Source organism: Caloenas nicobarica, chromosome 3 (assembly GCF_036013445.1).
Source record: "Caloenas nicobarica isolate bCalNic1 chromosome 3, bCalNic1.hap1, whole genome shotgun sequence".
Lineage (NCBI taxonomy): Eukaryota > Metazoa > Chordata > Aves > Columbiformes > Columbidae > Caloenas > Caloenas nicobarica.
The window spans coordinates 92,433,993-92,455,268 of record NC_088247.1 but is presented as its reverse complement, the minus strand read 5'-3'; the positions used below and the strand labels follow the sequence as shown (position 1 = coordinate 92,455,268).

The window sequence follows — 21,276 nt, the reverse complement described above, 5'->3', positions numbered from 1 at the left end:
GGAGCTGTATTTTCAGCCATGTGCACTTAGAAGGAGTTAGCTGTAGGCTCACGCAGAACAGGAATGATGTGTATTTATCATCATGGTATTTTACCTGTTCAGCAGCCGGTGTGTTGTACGTGAGAAGCGGTCCTTTGCTGCTGATGTGTTTTCCACTGGGAAGGTGCCTTCTGATACACTGGGGAGGAGCTGGGGCTCCTCGAGACACCCAGAAATCCCCACAGTGGCGCAGTAGTCTCTGCACCGGGGCAGCTCTCCACCTGGGCGCACGCCCAGCACGGGGAGCTGTCACAGGGGGCTGCTGAAGCTCTTGGCTGCTCGCCGGTGGCCCTACAACACTCTGAAGTGCTTTTATTGCCCTCCATGACAAGAAGGGCAATGGTGTCACCAGCCAGACCCTCTCCAGGGTTGCTATGGGTCTGAGGGACAGATGAATGACACAGGTGGGGATGTCAATATTCATTGAGGAGTTCTAATGATTTAGCTAAAAATATGGCATCACACTGCTTTAGTTCAACCAGTGCTCTGTGTGTGTTCATGCATATGCTGTACTAGTCTGGGGGAAAGTCCACCAGGATAAGCAAGGTTTAAATGGACACACAGCTTAACTGGTGCTACATCATCCTTTTAACGAAACTGATACTTTTCCTTTGAGACCCCACTGCCCTGTCTGCGTCATGTACACCTACAAGAAAACGGCACCTTACCAAATCAGCAGAGGGATTTCTTATCAGATCAAAAGTTCCCAAGGTGACTCTGCAAAACCAAGGCTAACCTAATCATGCCTTAATGTCTTAAATGTCTTAAAAGGCGCCATGTCCCTCCTGCCCATCTCCTGGCATCAGCCGTGGCGAGGGCTGCCTGGGCCCCGCCACAGGGGCAGCTCCCGCAGTGCTCAGGGACACACCGTTAGTGACTGAAGCTGCCGTGCAGCTCCCTGGGGAAAACTTGAGGCCAAACACGGCCTCCCACCCAGCTACAGCCCCGCGCCGGCAGCCCCTGTCAGTTGTGTACCCGACACAGAAAATGGCCAAGAAACAAGCCGGTTTTCTGCCCTAGGAGTTTAGGAAGGAGGGAAAAAAAGGACCAAACAAAAAAACCCAAAATATGGTGGTGGTCTCCTGCAGCTCTGCAGAGCCTGAACACCTGGGCACCTGGTCTCAGGTACCATGGAGGAGAGACACTGTGCTTGCTGGGGACACAGGCTCGGTCACCCAAGCATGTGCCGAGGGACCAGAAAACCCTTACTTATGGTCAAGCAGTAATACCTAACACAGGCACACACACAGAGCTCCTGTTGTCCCTAAATTTTCAGGGTTTTTTTTCTTTCATTGAAGAAACTAAATAATGAAGGTCTTCAGCAGAGTCATGTAACAGCTCAGGAATAAAGCAGGGCACAAGCAGCAGGACACTGAGCCGCTGGGTCTTGCGGGAATGCTCATGCTTCAGCTGGGATAATCAAAGTAATGGTTGCTGTATCTAGTCAGAGGTTTTCAAGAAAAGGCTTTCCTGGAGCTGAAACCGAAACGTGACTGAAACCCTGTCGATCAAAAGCAGAGAAATCCCATCCTATTCTGATATGCTGTCGATAACGAGGCTTAGCTGGCATCTTGCTGCTCCCAAACGTTACCACTATAATTGGTAGATTAGAATAACTATGCCACATTTCAGTCCAAAGAGAAGATAAGCAACATCAGATAAAATAAAAGCAGGATTAGAGATGAGTAGTTGTACAGAAAATTCTTAGGTTTTATTTTTTGAACAATACTGAAGCTGTATTGAAAAGTTTCAGGTCTGTAGTCTATGAATAGCTGCAAATTGCAGATGCATTAGTGAGACAATTCTAAAAAATACAAAAATCTCTGCACTTTTAAGAACACTCCATTGGGATAACTCAGCTAGTAATTGCTATTGTCATTTCATGCATGGCATAACTTGCCATGGGAGTCAGTGCCAAAGCTGGGATTTTAATTCAGGACTTTTAACTCTCAGCCAGCCTCAGCTTTGACCTCTATGTAACAGTGCTATGACAGAAAATTATCCCCACGGGGCCGATTGCACCTTTGGAAATTTCCAAGGTGGGGTTGCCCTTCATGCTGAAGTGACATTCAACTGTCGAGAGCATCATCCTATGCCTTCCTCCCAGGGCCCTCCTGTGACTTGCACGATCCAAAATCTACTCAAAAAGGAGTGGACAGGCTTAGGAGGACACTCAGTACCCCCGGAAAATCTCCAGAATGTTATATATTATTCAGGGCTGTTCCATCCTCCTGTGAAACCACCCTGCCAGAGCACGCAGAGTGGCTTCTGGGGCAGTGGCAGGGCAGAGACAGCCTCCTGACCTCCTCATTGCTGCAGCATCCTCTCACAGATCCCTGGAGGACATTCGAGCTTGCAGCAGCCCCATTGTCTGCAGGGTAATCCTGTGAACGGATCAGGGAGGCATTTCTTCCCCTCACTGCCCCTCCTGAAGATTTTTCGTTGGGAAGGGATGATCTAAGCTCATGTGACTTGCGATTCGATATTTTTACCCTAATAGCAACTGTAGTGCACTTCCCAAGTGGAAAAATAGAGTTTTGCTTCGCTGTCCCTGTTGAACAGCTGCTTAATAGTCCGTACAAAGTATATCTCTGTGTCCAAATTCGGGCTTCTCCTTTAAGTAACTTACAAAGTAGCCTTCTGGAAATGCCTTCTGCTTATTGAAATGCCAGGCTGCCCTCATCACTGGGGGAGGAGGGGAGAAAGCCGAAATATGAGGTCATATTCTAGTCATGTGACTGCTGCAGCATCTGTCAACTGTGGTACAATTACTGAGCCATAACTGTGCATTTATGACATTCAAACCTGCTCAGCAAAGCCCATCCTCCGCCGCTGGTGCCTTTGCCCTTTCTTTTCTCAGGGGTCATCTTAAGAGTTTTCTAAGCAAACCCATGCCGCGAATCACAAAGCGTACATTCTGGCGGTCATCTGTTATACCGAATATTGCAATGTACCACAAAAAAATCGCATTCTAATTAAATCCTTTCCCTGTAAAAAGCTTGAAGGCAGTCTCTTGGGTGGGACTGTTTGGAGCGGCAAATTTAACCTCTGTGTTCTGGGAGAGCTCTGAGCCTGCTGGGCTGAGCAAGAGTGAGCGCAGTCTCCTGCCTGGAGGAGCTGCGGGTTTGAGACCCTTTTTCCAAACTATCTGACTGCATGATTCTCACTTCAGCTGCAGTGTGGCTGTGTAGGATATGCAATCACTGGATAAAGTACCTTTTTTTTTTCAGGGTCTGTTTTTATGACTACAAGAATAGCCAGATCTGTTACAGATTATGTCAGAAGGTGCAGCAGCGCACCGGTGTTTTTTCTCTCTCTGTAGCCTGCCTTCTGTATTGCAGACTCAGAAGCATTGCAAGCACAGCGTGGACAGATTCCCGTTGTTTATGAGTTTCCATTTTTATTTGGTGAGCCATGGCAGAGAAGAATGGCTATTGACTGTATATTAGGTAACCCCCAAATTATTAGAACCATAGATCTATTTAATTGCATAGGGTCCATCAATATCCTGATGGTTGCAAGTAGTAAATTCACCAGAACTGTACAAGTCCTTATAGATGAGCCCCTGTATGACACAGATTAATCACTATAAAAAACGTGTTAGCCAAGTGCAGAATTTTTAGGAAAAATATAAGAACATTCATGCCATACGAAAGTTCAGCTAGCTCAACATCTTATGATCAACAGGGGCCAAGGTCAATGCTCAGGGAATGTTTGTGTTCAAAGAGTGTTTCTTCTCCTGGAATATTGTGGCACCTTTTGGCAAAGGTGAACTGTTTCCTGAGTCAGAGGTTGCATTTGGATCATCATATTTAATAGCCAATGATGGAAACATGCTCTGTGAACCTTTCCAGTTTTTTTAAAGCCCATTTATCCATTTTTGCTGCCACAACAACTGGTGACTTTGAGTCCCACAGCAGTATTGAGCACCTCGTTAAAGCAATTGTCTTCTGTTTGTTTAAGACCTGCTGCCTGGTAATTTCCTTACATTGCAGTTCACATCAGTTCACACTTATCTCATATGTTAAGCACCGTAAAACTATTGGTCACATTTGATGAGTTATCAGCTGATGCATATACATGACTCTCCCCACTCAGCAGAGAATCAAGGAGAAAAGTAAGCAAGCTATCAAACTGGTTGAAAGAGAGACTAATATCTTTGCTGGCAGCATTTGGGCTGTCTCTGACATGGGTACTGGTGATGTGGGAGATGAGTTGTACTCTGTAGCTACCCCACGATACCAATCACATACCCCAAAAGGACAGAAGAACTCTGGTAAAGGGGGAATGACAGAAGAAATCTGGTAAAGGAAGGATGCAGAACCACTAAGGCTCTTGTAGTTGTTGATTGGAAAGCGTGAAAAAAAAGAGAAAAAAGATCACTGACAATTCCCCTCAAAGCTTTTAGTCCCTTCTGTTTCTGCAGGTCCATTGGCGATAAACTAAAGATATTCAGCTCGAAGCTCCTTTCCATATTCTCTAGTGTGAAGGAGGATGCTTCCTCAGGTGCCAGTGAGCTGAATGTTAGGGCAGGATAAAGATCACAAGTCGATGAACATAGTAAAGTGTCCAGAGGATGTGTTGGCCAATAATGCTTCAGGATGGAAATTGCAATCGCTGGGAAATTTGTGATCCCTGAGTAAGTTTTACAGAGTCTACAAAAATTGGCAGAGGCTAATTGATTAAGATAATATATGAGGGAGAGATTTTGATGAATGCTGGCAAGGGAGAAGTTGAACAAGCCTTGAATACAATATGCTAGCAAAATCCATAGTGACTAACACAGCTCTGATACAAGTATCGGTGACAGCAAGAATGACACCATCCTTTACATAGCCAAATTTGAATCAGCCTCATCCAATGCTTTAGTGTTTTAATTAGAACGTGTGATATGACTGTGATGTTTGCAACCAACAGGGAACAGGAATTATATCACACTCCTTGGCAGAAAATGGAATTTTATGTCCGTAGGTACTTGGTATAAGAGAAAATTCAAGAAAAAAGAACAGCAGAAAACAAGGAAGGGTTTAATATTCACTCCCCGGTATAGCTGTCTACTAGGTGGCATGTAAAATGTAGTATGGAGGCTGAGGTCACCTCCGCAGCATTTAACGAATTAAAAAGTGGTGTCAGGCCCACCTTCTTCTTGCTTTGGACTGTTAAGTGCAATTCAGGCTGCAGCTGCAAGTTCTGATTGCATCAGTTCAGTGTGTACTCTTCTGTCCTCTGTGTTTCTCCTTGTTCCTTCTGACTCTTCCCTTGCCCTCTGCATTCCTGCAGCACCTGGGTTCTCAGACTGAAATCTCCTTGAAGAAGGCAACATCTTTCTGTAGGCCATAATATGATAGAACCTCCAACTGCAGCGAGGTCGTCATGAGTTGTATTACTATGAATACTTTTGTTTGTATATGTCTTCTTTTGCATTTGATAAATAAGCTGTGCAATGAGAGAGATTTCCAGATGCAAGAAATTCTCTGAGAGCTTCCTTAATGGAAAAAGCATTTCATGCTTGAAAGAGCATAGTAACAAGTTGGCACTGCATCTAAGGCTTTTATAACAGTTTAATTCACACCCTCTCTCCAAATGTAAATTAATCCAGATTGGGAAGTGTTGGAAATCTGAAGCAATGTATGTAATTTGGTACTAGTCTAAGGGTGGGGAAGGAAGAATAAAATAAAATATCCTGCTCAAACCCTTATATGAGCATTAAACCAATTTTAAAGCCTTCTGTCTTGAAGCTAGCAGTGCTGCTAACCCAAACAATCAGAAGCTGAGAGTCAGACCCCAAATTTCCAACCCCAGACCTGCTGAAAATTTCTCTAGTGTTTGAAATTTTAAAGCTCACCTTTCCACCTTTTCTTCACAATCAGGAGGGCAAAATTTTAGTTAAACTAAACTGAGTTAGAACTTATGAAATTTTCACTCCAGAGCATGGATTTTGAGGAATAATAAACCTCCCTAGGTTCTTAATAGTACGGCAGAAAAATACGATTATTGCAAAAAAGAGCTTGCTATGCATGTGTAAGAAAAATACACACAGACCCAGACACATTTGGAAATGCTTTGCTCCATTTGCATGGATATTGTCTAACACATTTACTTTTTTTTTTTTCTTTTAACAATATTTTCCCCTCTAATGATGGCTCTTTAAAAACCAGACCACTTCCCATTAAAATGTTCCTAGGCATAGCTGGCAGAGCACAGAGGCTGGTATCCTGCAGCCAGCCAGCAAGGTGGCAGGGCACTTGCATAAAAGCTGCCATTACCATAAGCACTCTTGGTTCTGCTAGTGCTTTTTACACTTAACTGTTTTCCCCCATCTCTTGAAGGGACGGGTGGGTCAGGCCGAGATCCCCTGACCTGGGAGCTGTCTGGGGGGTGAGTCCATGTTTGTACAGGTGATGCAAATGAGATTGAAGGTGTTTTGGTGACTGCACATTGCCATTTGAGAAATGCACAACGTAGCAAATAGGACCGATTTACTGTGGCTACAAGAGAAGTAAATTAATGAAAACAGCAATAATTTTGCAGTGCAGGTGTTAATGCCAAACCATTGCATGCAAAGACACAGAACTGACTTACACATAACTATGCTGCTTCCAGGTCTCTTGACAGAAAGGACATGAGGTTTTTAACTCGGTCGAAGTTGTCTGTGATTTTGGAGTACTCTGTAAGGTCATTCATAATTATGCAGTGTTACTATCTTAGGCAGAAGGTGACCTATATTACTTTCTTCCGATGTCTTCATTCTATGCACCGTTACTTCTGCAAATGCTTATGTGCTTAAGTTCCGGTCTGTCTCTTCAGGTTTCTCATGGTCAGTATGATACTGAGATCCACACACAGGAAGCACCAACTTCTTTCATCTTTTCCAGCTAGAGGACAACACAAGGAATGAAAACATTGCACAGAATATCTGAAAACATTACGCAGAATTTTCTACTGTCTTTTTGGATAACCCGAAGCAGGATGACCAGTAAAGGAACTGGGATTTGCTTGCAGCCAACAGATGAATCTAGAACAACTCATCAAGCTTGAAATTAAAAGATTTACAACCATTGCTCTCAGCATTTTGGCAGTCATTCTAGCAAATGAATGATCATAGTACTTATTTCTGAGAGACGAAGGGGGCACAGTCTCGAACAGGTCAGAAGATGTCCAGTTTCATTTTAAAAATTTCTGAATTCAAAACCAAGCTCATTTTGACTTGGAAAGAAACAGCTCTCTGAAAATATTTTGCCTGGTTCCAATCATACTTAATCACCAGTTGCCACAGAAATCTTCCTCAGGGAGAGTGTTGAAGCTTTCTGTGCCTGAAATCCTTTTGTCCCTCTCTTGCACTGCTCAACAGCACACAGACCATGTAAAATTTATTTCTAAAGCAAGATTTGCTTTGTTTGGATTTCTCCACCAACCAAATTCAGACATCATAGAAGCTGAAGCAACTGGGCTGACTCATGACACCACTGAATTTTTTCAAAGTCTATTATTATAAAGTGAGATCTACATCAGCTTTATCTCCCTGAGCTCTTATTGCCCAGCATCAACTGTCAATTTCTGATGGTGGTTTAATGGATGGAAGGAGCAGTGAATTTGGTAGCAGTGCTCTTATGCATATTCATGATTACGTGAACTGCTGAAGTGTTTTCTCATTCCTAAGTTGGCATGATGACACCAGTTTTCAAATGGAAAATGTTTCTTCATGTTATTCTTTCTTTTTTTTTTTCCGCTGAGTTAGGAGCTGAGCTCTGTTGAAAACTGGTGCAGTATTTGTGGCTTCTAACAATTATACAAACATTTTTAAAAGCTAGTTTCTCCCTCTATATGTGCTAAAGAAGCCTGCTTCTCCTTAACTCGGTGTCTTCTGGCTTCCATTAAAAACAGAACCCATGACAGCAATAAGGAAAATAGCAAAACGGTGGTGAATCCCACTGCCGGTATAAAAGAGCCAGTCAACAGGAAAGTGTTCAAAACCAAACCACCACCCCCCACACACCAAAAAAACCCCCACCCAGCCTACCATCCCCTTGTGCATCTGGTCCTTACTAGAAGCCTCAGGACTCCAGTAGCTTCAGATTTTTTTTTTCTCATGTTGAATCACAGACAAACACATTGCAAAGATGATCTCTCAATCCAAATTTTGAGTATCATAGGAAAGAGCAGATTTCAGGTCCTTAAAGTTTCTTTCTTTCTTACCAACTGAATTAATTAATGCAGAGTTAGGATTTCCTAGCAGTAGCCGGAGCCCTTATACAACATCAGCTTCAGCAAAATTCAGACTTTAGGAAGCCAGGAAATACAGAGTTTAGGTCAACATTCAGGCAACCTTTATTTTTCCCTCCTGGGAGCCAGCGATAGAAACAGGGAACTGGCAGTATTTGCTCAGCTGAGTATTGCTGTGTCAAATGGTACCAGACTTAGTAAACTATGATAGTAGGCAAGATGGGAGACCATACCTCTCAGATGGGGCCTCAGCCTCACAAATATTGTTATTTGGTGAGTAGTGGGAAAGAGAAAATGTAATTATTATGGAATTGTTTCTAGGAAATTGAGTCAGAGCATGCATGGCCAAGTAAATGTGACTGTAAATACACCCCACATTTCCAAAGAGGTGCACCTATGCTGTAGTAGTTACATACTGTGTTCTCTGAAAGACACTCACTGAAAAGATGAATTATTTTGATTACAGATATATTGAGGCATTGCTATAAAGGTTGGAATTAATATTGTTGTATCATCCTCTGTATTTCCTGGTTCCTCAGAGGTTTGAATTATGCTGAGCTTGACTTTATGGAAGCAAGTGAGCAATCTTAACCATATGTTAGCAAATCTTTTCAGCAAAGTAATGTTTTTGATAGGGACATGTTTTCTGTAGATCTCAGATGTTCTTTAGGTGCTTGTAGTTACTCTTGCAACAACAGCACTACTGAAATGATGCAAAGGGAAGCCTGTGACTCTGAAGCCCTGTTTTCTCCAGTGTTATATGGAACAGGGTTGTCACCACTCGCTGAAATATTTGAAGGATGAAGGTATCAGCAGTGCGATGAGAGAATCCGCAGAAATTATGGTTCCATGTTGATTACAATACACACCTAAGAAGAACAGCATGGATCTCTCCCCTTCCCCCTCCCCTCTATTTCTTATCAGGATATACATAACCCGGCCTGAGAAAATTTCCAGCACACTCTTCTTGTCCAGCCCTATTAAGTGATTAGCATTTGAGAAGTGGTTAGCACTTGCAGAGTTTCTCTTTGCTTTCTGATACTCTGGTTCTGCCAGCAAGCTTCACAGCAAGCTGTTTACGTCCCATACTCCCCTGCATATGCTAGATTCCCCAAGTCTGGATTTCTATCCTCAGGTCTGTTTTTAAAGCCCCTCCAGCATTCTCCACATGCCAAATTACATGACAAGGTCTCGAAGAAGACAGCCTAACTGTAACCCTAACCCTACCCCTAATCCTAACCCTAACCCAAACACTAACCCTAACCCTAAACCCTAACCCTAAACCTAACCCTAGTGTAGGGTGGGTTCAAGTCCTAGAGCAGGACTGAGTGGGGGGGATGTGGGGTTTCCTGCCTTCCCATCCATTTCTCCCATTCCCTGCCATCCACCCCCATGTCCCAGGATCCCATCCATCACCATTCTTTACTTCTAAATGACACTGGACTTCACAAGACACAGCACTAGGAATCTGGTAACTGGCATGCGTTAAAATATGGCTACATTTTTGTGTGTGAAACATCCTCAAATCAATAAAGATGTTTGCTTCAGCATTTGGCTTGAAAATTGAATCTTATTGGTGTACAGATGATTAACCAGTTTTGGGGCAACTTTGTCTATCAAGCAGATGAAGAATCAGCTTAAAAGTAGCTGATGAAGTCCAGAATTCATGAAAATTCAAACCCAAATCCAGACTTTGTCAAAGCTTGGGGAGAATCCAGAGGTCAGCTTTAGGCAGAGATTCATTTGTAATAAGTGGAATTTAAAGAGGTATATTTTCATGTATATATATTTAGAGCTGGAGGTTTTGTTGCTTGGTTAGTTGCTTTTTGCATGGTGGTAAATATCACCAGATTTAACAGAATTAATCCGCAATAAATACTGGTAAGAACCCAGGGAAATAATTTGCATTGGAATTCATACAGATCAGTAAAAATGAGATTTGGAACACATAGGCCTTGCAATAATTACATTTATCCTAGTAAATCAAACAAGGACAAGGTACATTCTTGAATTCTAAGTCTCAGTTGTCAGCACTGTGATGTCATCCCTAGAACATTTTTCGGCGTAGTTTTGAGTGGAGCAACACGAGGACTCTCCTGGGGAACTCACCAATGCCACGCAGGAGTCAGCTTTGACAAGGCATCATTCCCAACAGGGTATGAGACACCAATGTCGTGGTCATGGCCAGATCGTGCCTGCCGATCCCAGAGCCATGGAACAGGCTCAGGCACAATTTCATTTAGCTGAAGGGTTATAGCTTGTGGGTTTTCTTGGTTCCTGAAAGGTTGTTGTCATTTGGCTAAAATGAGAGATTGCTAAAGCTTTAATTTTGCCCTCCAGGAGCCACATATGGGATAATCACAGGCACGAGCAGCAAACTGAGACACAACCCAGCAGTGATCCTGGTGCCCTCTGGAATTCTGGTGAACAGCAAAGGACAAACCAGGAAACCTCTTATCTCACAGATTCATCATGCGATGCCCTTAACTTCCAGTAAGGCTAGTAGAACTGGAAGATGATTTGTAATGTACAAAACAATGCTCAATTTTCACTTCCCAGAACTAGACATTTCAGGGGATTAGTTTTGTTCCAAAACACATGATATCAGGAGGAGTTGGTATTCCCTATGCAAATCCTGCCCTGTTCCTGTAACACGAATACCTCTTCTGATCTCTGGTACTGAGCCAAGGTTCAAGATCTCCTTCCGCCCTCCTTTTTGGTACACCGTGGTGCATAAGAGCCATGCCAGACTATATAGTCTTCAGCACTGGTAGGACTCAGAAGTGTGTATTTCTTAGCAATCATTAAAGGGATATTCTGATACTATGGTGATGTATGGAGCCACACAGGTAGCATCAAGTGCTTAGAAGAAGTGTTTGCTTGCTTAGTCCTCTCTTCTGTGTCTGGGAATGGTGGTAACTGTAGCTGTACAAAAAAGCCCCACCATGACAGAGATTTTATTTCCAGCAGAATGTCTGGTGAACTGCAAGTAGTTGTCATCAAGTTGGCCTGAGGAAGAGAATTGCTTCTTTTTGACGCTTAGCCCAGGGCTAAACAGCTGCGTAGAGATTTATCCTATTCAGGCTCCTTCACTGAAGAGGGAATAGCACCTAAAGAGTTCTAGCATCATTTATTTTATAGTTTAATACTATATACTGAAATTCCAGATTTTTCAAGAAACCTATGGGAGGTAGGTGCCCTAATCTCAACAAGATTCCAAGGGGTTTTTTTCCTCTCTGGTGTCTGGTGCTTTAAAACCTTGCATAGAAAACTGCAATTTATATTGGCCTGAATAAAACACAAGCTTAATTTTAGGTACGGGCCTGGATCTGTGGAGTTCTCATATTTGAAATTAAGCACCTTATCAGAGGTTAATTGTGTCAGACACTTCTGTTCCTTTTTTGGTTGACGGTTTCTTTTTTTTTTTTTTTTTAAAATCTTTTACCCCTACTTTCCTATCCATCACTTTCCCATTCTTCCATCTCTTTCCATTTCCTACAGCATCTTTCACCCTATATCACCGTTTAATGCAGGGCAACAACAAACCGTGGTAGATGCTGTCAACCCCCTTCCCACTCCACCAGCCCTCCCCACCAAGAAAAAGGCAATAGGAGGAAAAGAGAGAAAAAGACTTGCAAGTTGGAAAAAAAGTTTAAAAAATTGCTTTACTAATGCTACTAATAAAATAGAGAAAATAATACAAAATACACAAAACCAATCTTGAATTTCCCGGCTCTGCACTGCTCCAGCAGCTGCAGGGCAGGCACCCGGAAGTCCTGGGCTGGACTCCACAGCTAACCGGACCTGGATTCAGGATTCACTGGAACCGGGCCTTGGATCGCAGGGACAACAGGCAGGGTCCTCTTCAGGTGCTGGCCATGGTCGAAGAGAGCGAGACCCTCGTGATCTCCCACTTTTATAGGGTGTATGACTCAGTTGGTCAATTTGGGTCACCTGTTCTGTTCACCCCTCCTTACAAATACGCCACTCTCACTTACGGGACTTGCATTTTTATCAGTATTTTTCATTATATTGCTATGTTATCAGCTGCTGTCTGCAAAAACAAGCAGCCAAATTCAGAAAAGCGCAGTTACTTTGAAGAACTTAGCTGAAAGGAAAATTCACTAGAAGAGAAACTGGTCTTGTTTTTAACAAAACCAGGACACCCTGCTTTAGCTTTCCCTCTCTTTTTTCCTTGCTTTCTCCCTAAGGAATCTTCTTTTCTGGCTGTAGTAAGGTGGTGGTGTATTTCTTCCTTAATTTCATAAGAGAGGCTGATAAATAGCAAGCTGAATGAATTTGGCAGCAAATGCTAACTTGGTAGCTATTACAAGGATCAGTGTGGCTTAAATAACTTTAGAGAAGTCAAGATACAAACAGAAAAAATGAAATAAGATCTGAAGACACACGTAAGGAGAAAACCAACCCAATTAACAGCTGTTTCTTAAGACAGAAAACCTAGAAAGATGGGCATGTACCCACAGTTTGTATCAGCTTGATCCTGTCAATTTTATCCCAGAATTCACTCACTCACTCTCCTTTTTATGTGTTGTGCACTGGCTGAATTTCTTCAGGGATTGCACCAGGAACTCCACAGAAGAGCAGCTGTTTTCCATTCTGTATTTGACAAGCTCCTAATCAAATCAAACACTCACCTTAATTAAGGACACAAAACTATTGTGATACAGTTCAGTAATTATTAACAACAGCATGGCAATACAGCATTGCTGCAAAATCGGATGTATTCTTGGAATGTGTATCTAAGAGAACCGCAGCTCAGAAGTGGATAGCACTTGTTGGGTGGTTATACTTGGATGATGATGTTGAAATCTGGGCACTTCATGACTGAAAACACTGTCAAACAATGATATTTCAAGGGAAAAAAGATGAGTTACAAGGGAACGTACAATCTTAACAGTTTAGCATGTCATAAGCATGAGAGAGTGCATAAGCTGTGCAAAGGATGAAAATTCAGTTCCATGAACATTTTTGAAATTTGTCCTAATTAGGAATGCAACCTGAAAATTTTGAAATCCCTTAAAAAAAACTTCTAGAAGAAAAATGAGGATGATTGAAATGTTTAATGACGTCACCTTTTCATTTATATTACACTGTATTCTAACACTATGCTAACTTAAAGGGAAACCATAGTGATTTAGAAAAGAAAATGTTTTGCTCTAAAAATATAAAAACCGGATGCGTTGAAGCTGCCAGAACATTTTTTTCTGCTTTTCTTAAAATATTTTCATGGAATTCACATGATTTCAAAAAGTATTCACCTCAAAGGAGCTGCCTTTTCAGAGAAAAGGGTTTGACTGATGTATTTTCCTTGACCATCTTTAAAGGTCCTGCACTACAGTTATTAAGAAAAAGCACAGAGAGTAGTGATTGTGACATTTTCCAGTGTCTAGTGCCAAATTTATTTTTAAAACACTGTATCTCATTCTCAGCAATGGGCTCTAGTTTTGGTCCCAGTGCCACTGTTTTGCTACTGGCAAGCCATGTGTGAAGTCCACTGAAGCTCCCCATCTCAGTTGCATCCATGCAAAAAAAAAGAAGGAAATTATTTAGGGTGTATTTAGGGTGATTAATAAAGCATCACAAGCTGTAACAGCATAACAGAGTAAGATGAAACCACTCAAGGAGACCTGAGCAGGAGTTTTCCATATAGTGGACCACTCTATCTTGCTCCCTGAAGAAAATAAGTGAGGTTTCCCCTGCTTGCGACTTTCAGCCCCACTCCGAGAAGAGCAGCACTATGGGTACAGTGAAGAGCCACTGTGGTCTAGCAAGCAGATGACTACAGCAAACGATCCAGAATGTGTCATCCTGTCTTATTCTGGTTTTATATACAACATGCCTTTGGTTGGAGACATCGCCATGTTCATGAAACACATTAGGAGGGAGGGAAGTAAGCACACAGTCAGGACCCTTTAAATTGAGAGGAAATTAGTACCAAAGCTCTTGTAAGTGATTAAAAAAATGTGGGAGATAGAATAGAAACTGACATTCAGAAGGAATTGGATCTGCAGCTACTTATTGAATTGCCTATCCATTTTTGGCACATTAGAAATAAGTGATTTGTTTCCTCTATATTAGCTGGGATACATAAACATTCTCTGCATTACATGATCTTGGATAGAGAAGCAAACTGTAATGATCAGATTCATAAATTGCAAAAATGGTGTTCTCACCATTTATGACAACAGTAAATCACTCTGACTGAAAGCCAGGCTTGCGTTATGTCCCTTTGGGCGTTACCTTCCGCTGCTTAGGGACAGCTCTGCTCCAAAATGAGAGATTGATTGCTCTGAAAGATGATATGCTGCAAACAGGGCATTCGGATGACATTGCCCTTTTCACTGACTTTCCTGAAGGCTTAACATTCCTTTTAAGTCTAAAAGTTTTTTTAGAGAATCATAAACCATGGCTCCAATCTTCAACAGACAGGGATGCTTTAAAAAATGCATCCTCTGATGGACTTTTGTGGGACTAACGCGAGTGTTTTTCACACATCACTTTGAGCTTTGGCTGGGACTTGGCATTTTTAGGGGTATTTCCTCAAATATTGGCTACTCCCACAAAGTCATTTCACCCAACATGGGAAGATGCCCACCTCTGCAGTGAGATGCATGGCCACTCTCTAGCAGATGCACATCAATCCGGCAACCAAGTGGGGCACCACAGCTCATCTGGCAGGGGGAACAAGAGGATTTGGACAGAGAAATGCTGGAGCGTATCCACAGCACAACTGTGAAGAGTGGCAGCACGACTGATGAAAATAACCATATTGTGTAAATTTTGAGGTCAGAGACACGTTAATAGAGATGGATAGACTTGTCTTTTCAAAAAGTGTTGAGTTTAGACAATTAACAACTCTTATTCCCTGGTTCCACAGACCAAACAGGTCCTTTGTTGCTTAATAAGGCCTGGCTCTGTCACTTTCTCTTCTATTTTTTTCCTTCTGCTGGTAACTTCACTGAAGGACTTCATTATTCTATTTCATGGTCCCACTCCATGTTCTTACTTGTAGAAGTCTGTATAACCCAGAAATCCCTCCCAATACATGTTTATCTTCTGTAGCTGTGTTTCTTCCTCCCAGTGAGTGCTCAGCCTCATATGTATAGAGAGGTCTTACAGAAGTCCTACAAGGCAACATTTTGATTCCTAGAATGAAAAAATGGACTGTTTTAAGACTCCTTTGTGATGCTAAAGTAACTGTTCAGTGCATAAGCTAGAATTAGTCACAGACTGTCCTTAGAAATTAAGTTTTTGTGAAAGGTTAGATTGAACCATTTTTCATTTCCTAACAACTTCATAGTAAACAATGAGACATAAAAATACATCTTAAATATTACTAAGATGATAAGGGTTTCCTTTTATCATTTCATGCTGGTCTATTTTACTACCTTATGAAAGAAGTTAGGGAAAATTTTTTAGAATCAGTGTCTTTATTAAAGATATTTAAAAGAACATTTGTCACAGGCACATAATTATTTTAACACATTTTTTATATTTGTACTGGTGAAACATGGAAATGTGTTACACAGATCAGATTGTCAATCCATCTGAAAGAAGGATGTGATGTCTGGTAAGGTATTTGTTATGCCAACACAGAGCAGAGTTGAATTCCTCCATAGAGCCACGTCAGTTGACATCAGCAGAGGCTCTAACACATTCTTAGGGAGCTGCTGCAGTTCAGAAGAGTTTAAGAAAATAAATCAATTTCCAGGAACTCTGGGTGAGTATATTCTCCTTATTGTATTTAAAAGGCATTAAGACGAGGTTCTTAGGGATATGGTTTAGTGCTAGAGTTAGGTTATGGTTGGACTCGATGATCTCGAGGGTCTCTTCCAACCCAAACGATTCGATGATTGTTGCACTCTCCTTACTGCACTGCTGTGGGTGCTTGCTGGAAAACAACGTGCAAATGGCGAAAAACAAGCACAAGAAATACACTGTGGATGAAGCCACCTGCTTGCTTACAGTCCTATGCCCCTGCGGGTGACACCACAGAGCCATATCGCCCGCAGGGCTTGTGTGAGGTTTTACGAGGTCGCACTCCTGCAGCAACCAGCCAGGCTGGTGAGGGAGATCTGAGGCAAGCGTTTCAGTTTACCAGTTCCCTGTCTTCATTTTCTCTAAATATTTAGTACAGAGTAATTGGCCGTCCATTGTCTGAGCAATGGGGAACTGGATGAGAATCATTTGGCTGGGATTGTGCAAGTTCAAAATGATGATTACAGCATTTGAGAAGCAACACTAGCAATTAAGCAAGCAGCAGACCAGAGGAAGTATACTCCCATTGATTGCACAGGCAGTGGCCTTGGGTGCTGCTGCCCAGGGATGCAGGTGTTGGGTGGTCCTAAACATATACATTGGCAAGGACAGCAAAAAAGGAAGTGGATGTCACCTGCGCCACTGAGTATTTGCACACTTTCAACTCCCTCATGGGTACCTGGGCACCCCTAACCTCAGGCAGCGTGAGCCAGATCACTGTAAAGCGGTTTTCCTATAGCTAGTCCCAAACCCCATCTTGAATAGGTGCTCGTGCAGGACATACCTGCTCAGTAGGAAAATTTGCTCTCTGGGATACCTGTGCGCTGAGTCCTGTGCTGGCTGCCAGCAGACTTCTTGGTAAATCCAGCTTTCTTTTATAGCTGGTGTTTTCCAAAGGGCTGAGGAAATACCTCCTGGAGCAGCCTCTGTCTGCTCCTGGGTTTGGGCTGACACTCTCTGGATAAATTAGGAGGAGACAGCAGCAGAACAGTCTTGGATGTCTCACTTTCCTCCTTTGTGGTCAGAAGGCATGAAAGTTTGATTGACTAAACTGAAAAACTTGCAAAATAATAACTTTTCTATTTTGCCCTGATTTGAAAACATGGTTTATTGAACATTCAGACAAGCTTTGTGCAATGTGGGATTTGCATTTATTTTCCCCCTCAAGCATGTCAGATCAAATAAAAACACAAACTATACGACACAGAGGTCTTCTCGTGGTTTGCGCCGTTGCATGCCAGCTTTTGTCATAATTGGGTAGGGCTTATAGCATAAATCTGCAACAAATACAGACTAGAAAAGGCAATTGTTTTCTGTCTGACTGTGAGTGTATTTCACACCATTTGAAAATGCGAAGTTGGAAACAGCTTGCTAGGGTGAAATCCGAGTGTCTCTGAATGGTGGAATTTTTGCCATTGACATTAGTGGGAGCATGATCTCACTCATTTTTCATGCGGTATCTCTCTAGATCCTGTCCTCTGGTCCTTTAGCCTTTCAAATGGGTACTCAGGGCTATTTAAACCATAGACATAAGTGTTTTTATATACACGCCCACTGCTGAATTTCAGATGCAAAGACAATAAAACTCAGCGTAGAAAAAAAATCCTTTCTGGTCCCGTTAATTATTTTCATACTTACCGACTCAGTTACGGGCTAACGCCACAGGACGCGACCAAAGTTTCCTTTGCACGTACAGGGCAACGGCGCGGGGGGGACGATGGGGCCAGCACCGCAGAATTCCCGAGCCCCCGCCGCTTTCGCGGGGCAGCAGCTGCTCGCAGCGCCCAAGCGACCTGCGGACGCTGCCCGCTCCCCGGGCAGAGCTGGGACCCGCCGTGCGTGCGCCGCCGCGGCCGGGGCGAGCGGCCGCTCACGCACGCCGGCCCCAGCTCCGCAGCCCCGGCGCCCACCCGGCCGCCTCTCCCCGCCGCCGGCCCACGCGTGGGGCGCCCCTCCCCGCCCCGCGGGGGGCCGCTCCCCGCCTCCGCTCGGCCCCCGCGCCCGGGCGGGCGCTGCCCCTGCGCGGCGCGGCCGCGGCCGGGGGAAGGCGGCTCCCGCCGGGCCCAGCGCGGCGGCGGATGGCGGGGGGGCCGCGCCCGGCGGGGGCCGGCGGGGGCGCCCGCTGAGCGGCGGCGGCAGCGGCGATGCCGGGGGGCCCGGCGCGGCGGGGCGCGCCCGCGGGGCCATGAGGGCGGGCTCCGGCCATGGCCCATGGCAGCGCGGCGGTCATGCTGAAGTGCGTGGTGGTGGGGGACGGCGCCGTGGGCAAGACGTGCCTGCTGATGAGCTACGCCAACGACGCCTTCCCCGAGGAGTACGTGCCCACCGTCTTCGACCACTACGCAGGTGAGCGGGCGGGGGGGGCCCGGCCGCCGGCGGCGGCAGCAGCCGCCCTCCATCCCCGGCCTTACCGTGCCGGCGGGCGGGGGTGGTCTCGGCCGGCGTTTGCCCCCCTTCACCCGCTGTGTTTCTCCCCCCTCGCAGTCAGCGTTACCGTCGGGGGCAAGCAGTACCTGCTGGGGCTGTACGACACCGCCGGCCAGGTGAGTGCCGAGCGCTACCCGCGGCCCCCCCGGCGCCAGCCCCCTCCCCGTCCCCGGCGCGCTCCCGGCGCCGAAGTTATTCGCAGGGCTGCGGTCCGGGCTGGGTGGTTCAGAGGCGGGTTGGCTGGGGGAAGGGGAGGCGGCGATTGATAAAAAAACAGCTTTAAAAGAAAAACATCGATCCGACCCTTATTCCCGAGGGCGGTCAGGGCTTTATTTTTAGCGGTGCGTGGCCGGCTCCGGGGGAGCGTGGCCCGGCGCTGGGGGGGCGGTGCGCCCGGCCCAGGCTGTGCCAGCGCCCGCAGCGCTCCGGGCCGGGCATCGCCCCGGGTCGGACCCTCCGGAGCGGGGACCCTCCCGCCGGCTTTCGGGTGGGGGGAGATGTGCCTTCTGCAGCACGGTGGGAACTTGCTGCCTCAAACGCGTCAGGTCGGATAGAGACCCAGACTGCCGCAGCTTGCCTGGTTTATGATTTGCAGCTCTTAAATAGCTAGAAAGAGTCGTTCAACTTAAAGGTGGAAAATAATAAAATGTAATTCTCAGCCGCTGCCTTTGCAACTACCTGGGTTTCTTCTGCTGTCCCAGACAACTCAAGTGATTCATTTGGTTAAGATGACTACAGCCTGTTGTGAAAGATGTTATGTCAGCACATATCTTAAGTAACTTTAATGATGGATAAAATGCTTGATGTTTCAGAGGGGTCACTGGTGTAGCGGTTTCTAAAGGGCTTCATTATTCAAGTCACTCCTTGGTTGGCTCAACTTGTGCAGCACCAACCGCGGGCTGAGCACGGTCTCCTGGGTTCAAGTACTCCCAGGTCTCTGGAGGTGCCTTATCCGAAACAAAATAGTTCGCGAAGGGCCTGACCTCGGGAGGTGTGGAACATCTGCGGAAATGCTGTGTGGGTGTTTGTAAAGTTGTGTATTCCTTGTATTAAAACTTCTTCTTGCAATGTGAGCATGTGTTTTGGTCTCACATGACCTCAGACGTGCTTCCTTGTTGTAAAGAGCAACTAGTAAGATAATCTCACTGGGTTCACATAGACCGAAGCTGTAATTTTTAACCATGTTATTCCTATATGTAATTGAACAACTGCTGTCTAAATTAGTGTACCTTTTTACATCTGCATACAGCCTTAAGTAAGGGAGCTGGCATTTAACCGATCTTTTATGTCTTTGTTAAACCTGAAATCAGTAATAAAATTAATTCCAGGAGAATTGTAGGAAACAGCCCCATTTCCAGAAACCTGATACCTGAAGGTTGATACTCTTCCCAAAAAGACTGACTTCATGATTGTCATCCCACTGACGTAAACACAAATTAGTCAAATGTAAACAAGCTAAGTGCATTTCTTATTACTGTCATAGTCCTCTTTTTTAGTAGCAAATGGTTCAAAACACAACTCGTTTTAAATATTGCTTAAGTATGCTACAAAATGAGGATCTAGTGCTCAGGCAAATAAAGCATTTAGATAAGATGCAACTATTTTTCTTTTTCTTTTTCTTTTTTTTTTTAATAATAAGCATTGGAAAACGCAAAAGCAACCCTAGCACTACTGTACATATGCATAGCTTATTTGTGGATGCTGTCTCAAACTGCTTGTGCTGGCTGGTCGCTATAAATGGGAGTGTGTGTTGGTAACTCTGTGTAACCGTAACTAAGATGGTTTTGTGGTATCCCACTCTGCCTGAATGTGCTGCATACAAAACCGAGTGACCTTTGGCCTTCTCAAAAGCTAGCAGGGTAAACTGGGCAGTTTGCAGCAAACAGCAAGTGAAGGTATTCCTGTTCTACCAAGAAAAACTTTTCAGTGTGAAATTGTATATCCAAATGTGTAAAAACTTGAGGTAAGCTTTTTCCCCCCCCCACCCCAGATTCTGAGAAGCTGAAATCTTAAGTTTGAATTATAGAGCAGTTTCTGATGTACCCAGGACCAGATCTAGCTGGCCTAGTTCAGCAGAGCCTCAGCTCATGTAGGCTGTTTTAGTGAGGCTACCTTTACAAATAGAGCTGTTCTTGGTGAAACTCCCCTTTTAGTCAGACCTGCGGTGCTAATAAAATCTTTACCACTACCCCCATCCCACTTCAGCGTATTGGGGGAACTGGCAGACCTCTGGGGCTGCCCATGGGAGCCCCATCCCAACCAACATCCAGCACAACTGAGGAGATGCTCATGGAGTGTCTGTGTGAAGATGCCAATCCAGCAATTTAATTATTTCAGATACTTCGTCAGAGGGCGTGCTGACAAGTCTGCCTTCCCAGAGCTATGTGGTAACAGAAAGCTTACTTTAGAGCTTAAATACATATAGTAAAGAGCAGAAAAGAGATGAGTTGATGGTGTCTTCTCTGCGTTGAGGAAACAGTGTGCTGCATCTGTGCTTGCCTGCTGCTTGCACAGACTTTTGTATGGCTCAGATTCTTTGCTGCTCAAAGTCGGGATTTCTGTGCCAGCATACATCAGTACTTTTGTTTCTAGTTCTATCACTCCCAAGTAGTTATACTGTAAAATACTGGCCTGACAGTATCATTTTATCTAAACTTAGCAGCGCGTGATTGCTGTGGTATCTCAGCAGTTCACAATCCTCAGCGTGTTTGTACTCCCAGCTCTGGATGGGGTGCATAGGTGCAATCTACAGATCTCATTTTGGGGGCAAGAGGAGTGAGGGGGTCAGTGGAGGTTCAGACAGTGACC

General features: G+C 44.5%; 1 protein-coding gene across 5 annotated transcripts in view; it reads left to right on the top strand.

Annotated features, from left to right (window-relative positions):
* Positions 1 to 18,053: 18,053 nt before the first annotated feature.
* Positions 18,054 to 21,276, top strand: part of RHOQ (ras homolog family member Q) — a 28,282-nt gene continuing 25,059 nt past the window's right edge. For all 5 annotated transcript variants that reach the window (XR_010605972.1, XR_010605971.1, XM_065631882.1 and 2 more), the window contains exons 1-2: positions 18,054 to 18,387; positions 18,526 to 18,584. Coding sequence is in view for 3 of the 5 variants with exons in the window: in XM_065631882.1 (XP_065487954.1) it covers positions 18,227 to 18,387; positions 18,526 to 18,584 (220 nt within the window). In the remaining 2 variants the exon portion in view is untranslated. The remainder of the gene's footprint in view (positions 18,388 to 18,525; positions 18,585 to 21,276) is intronic.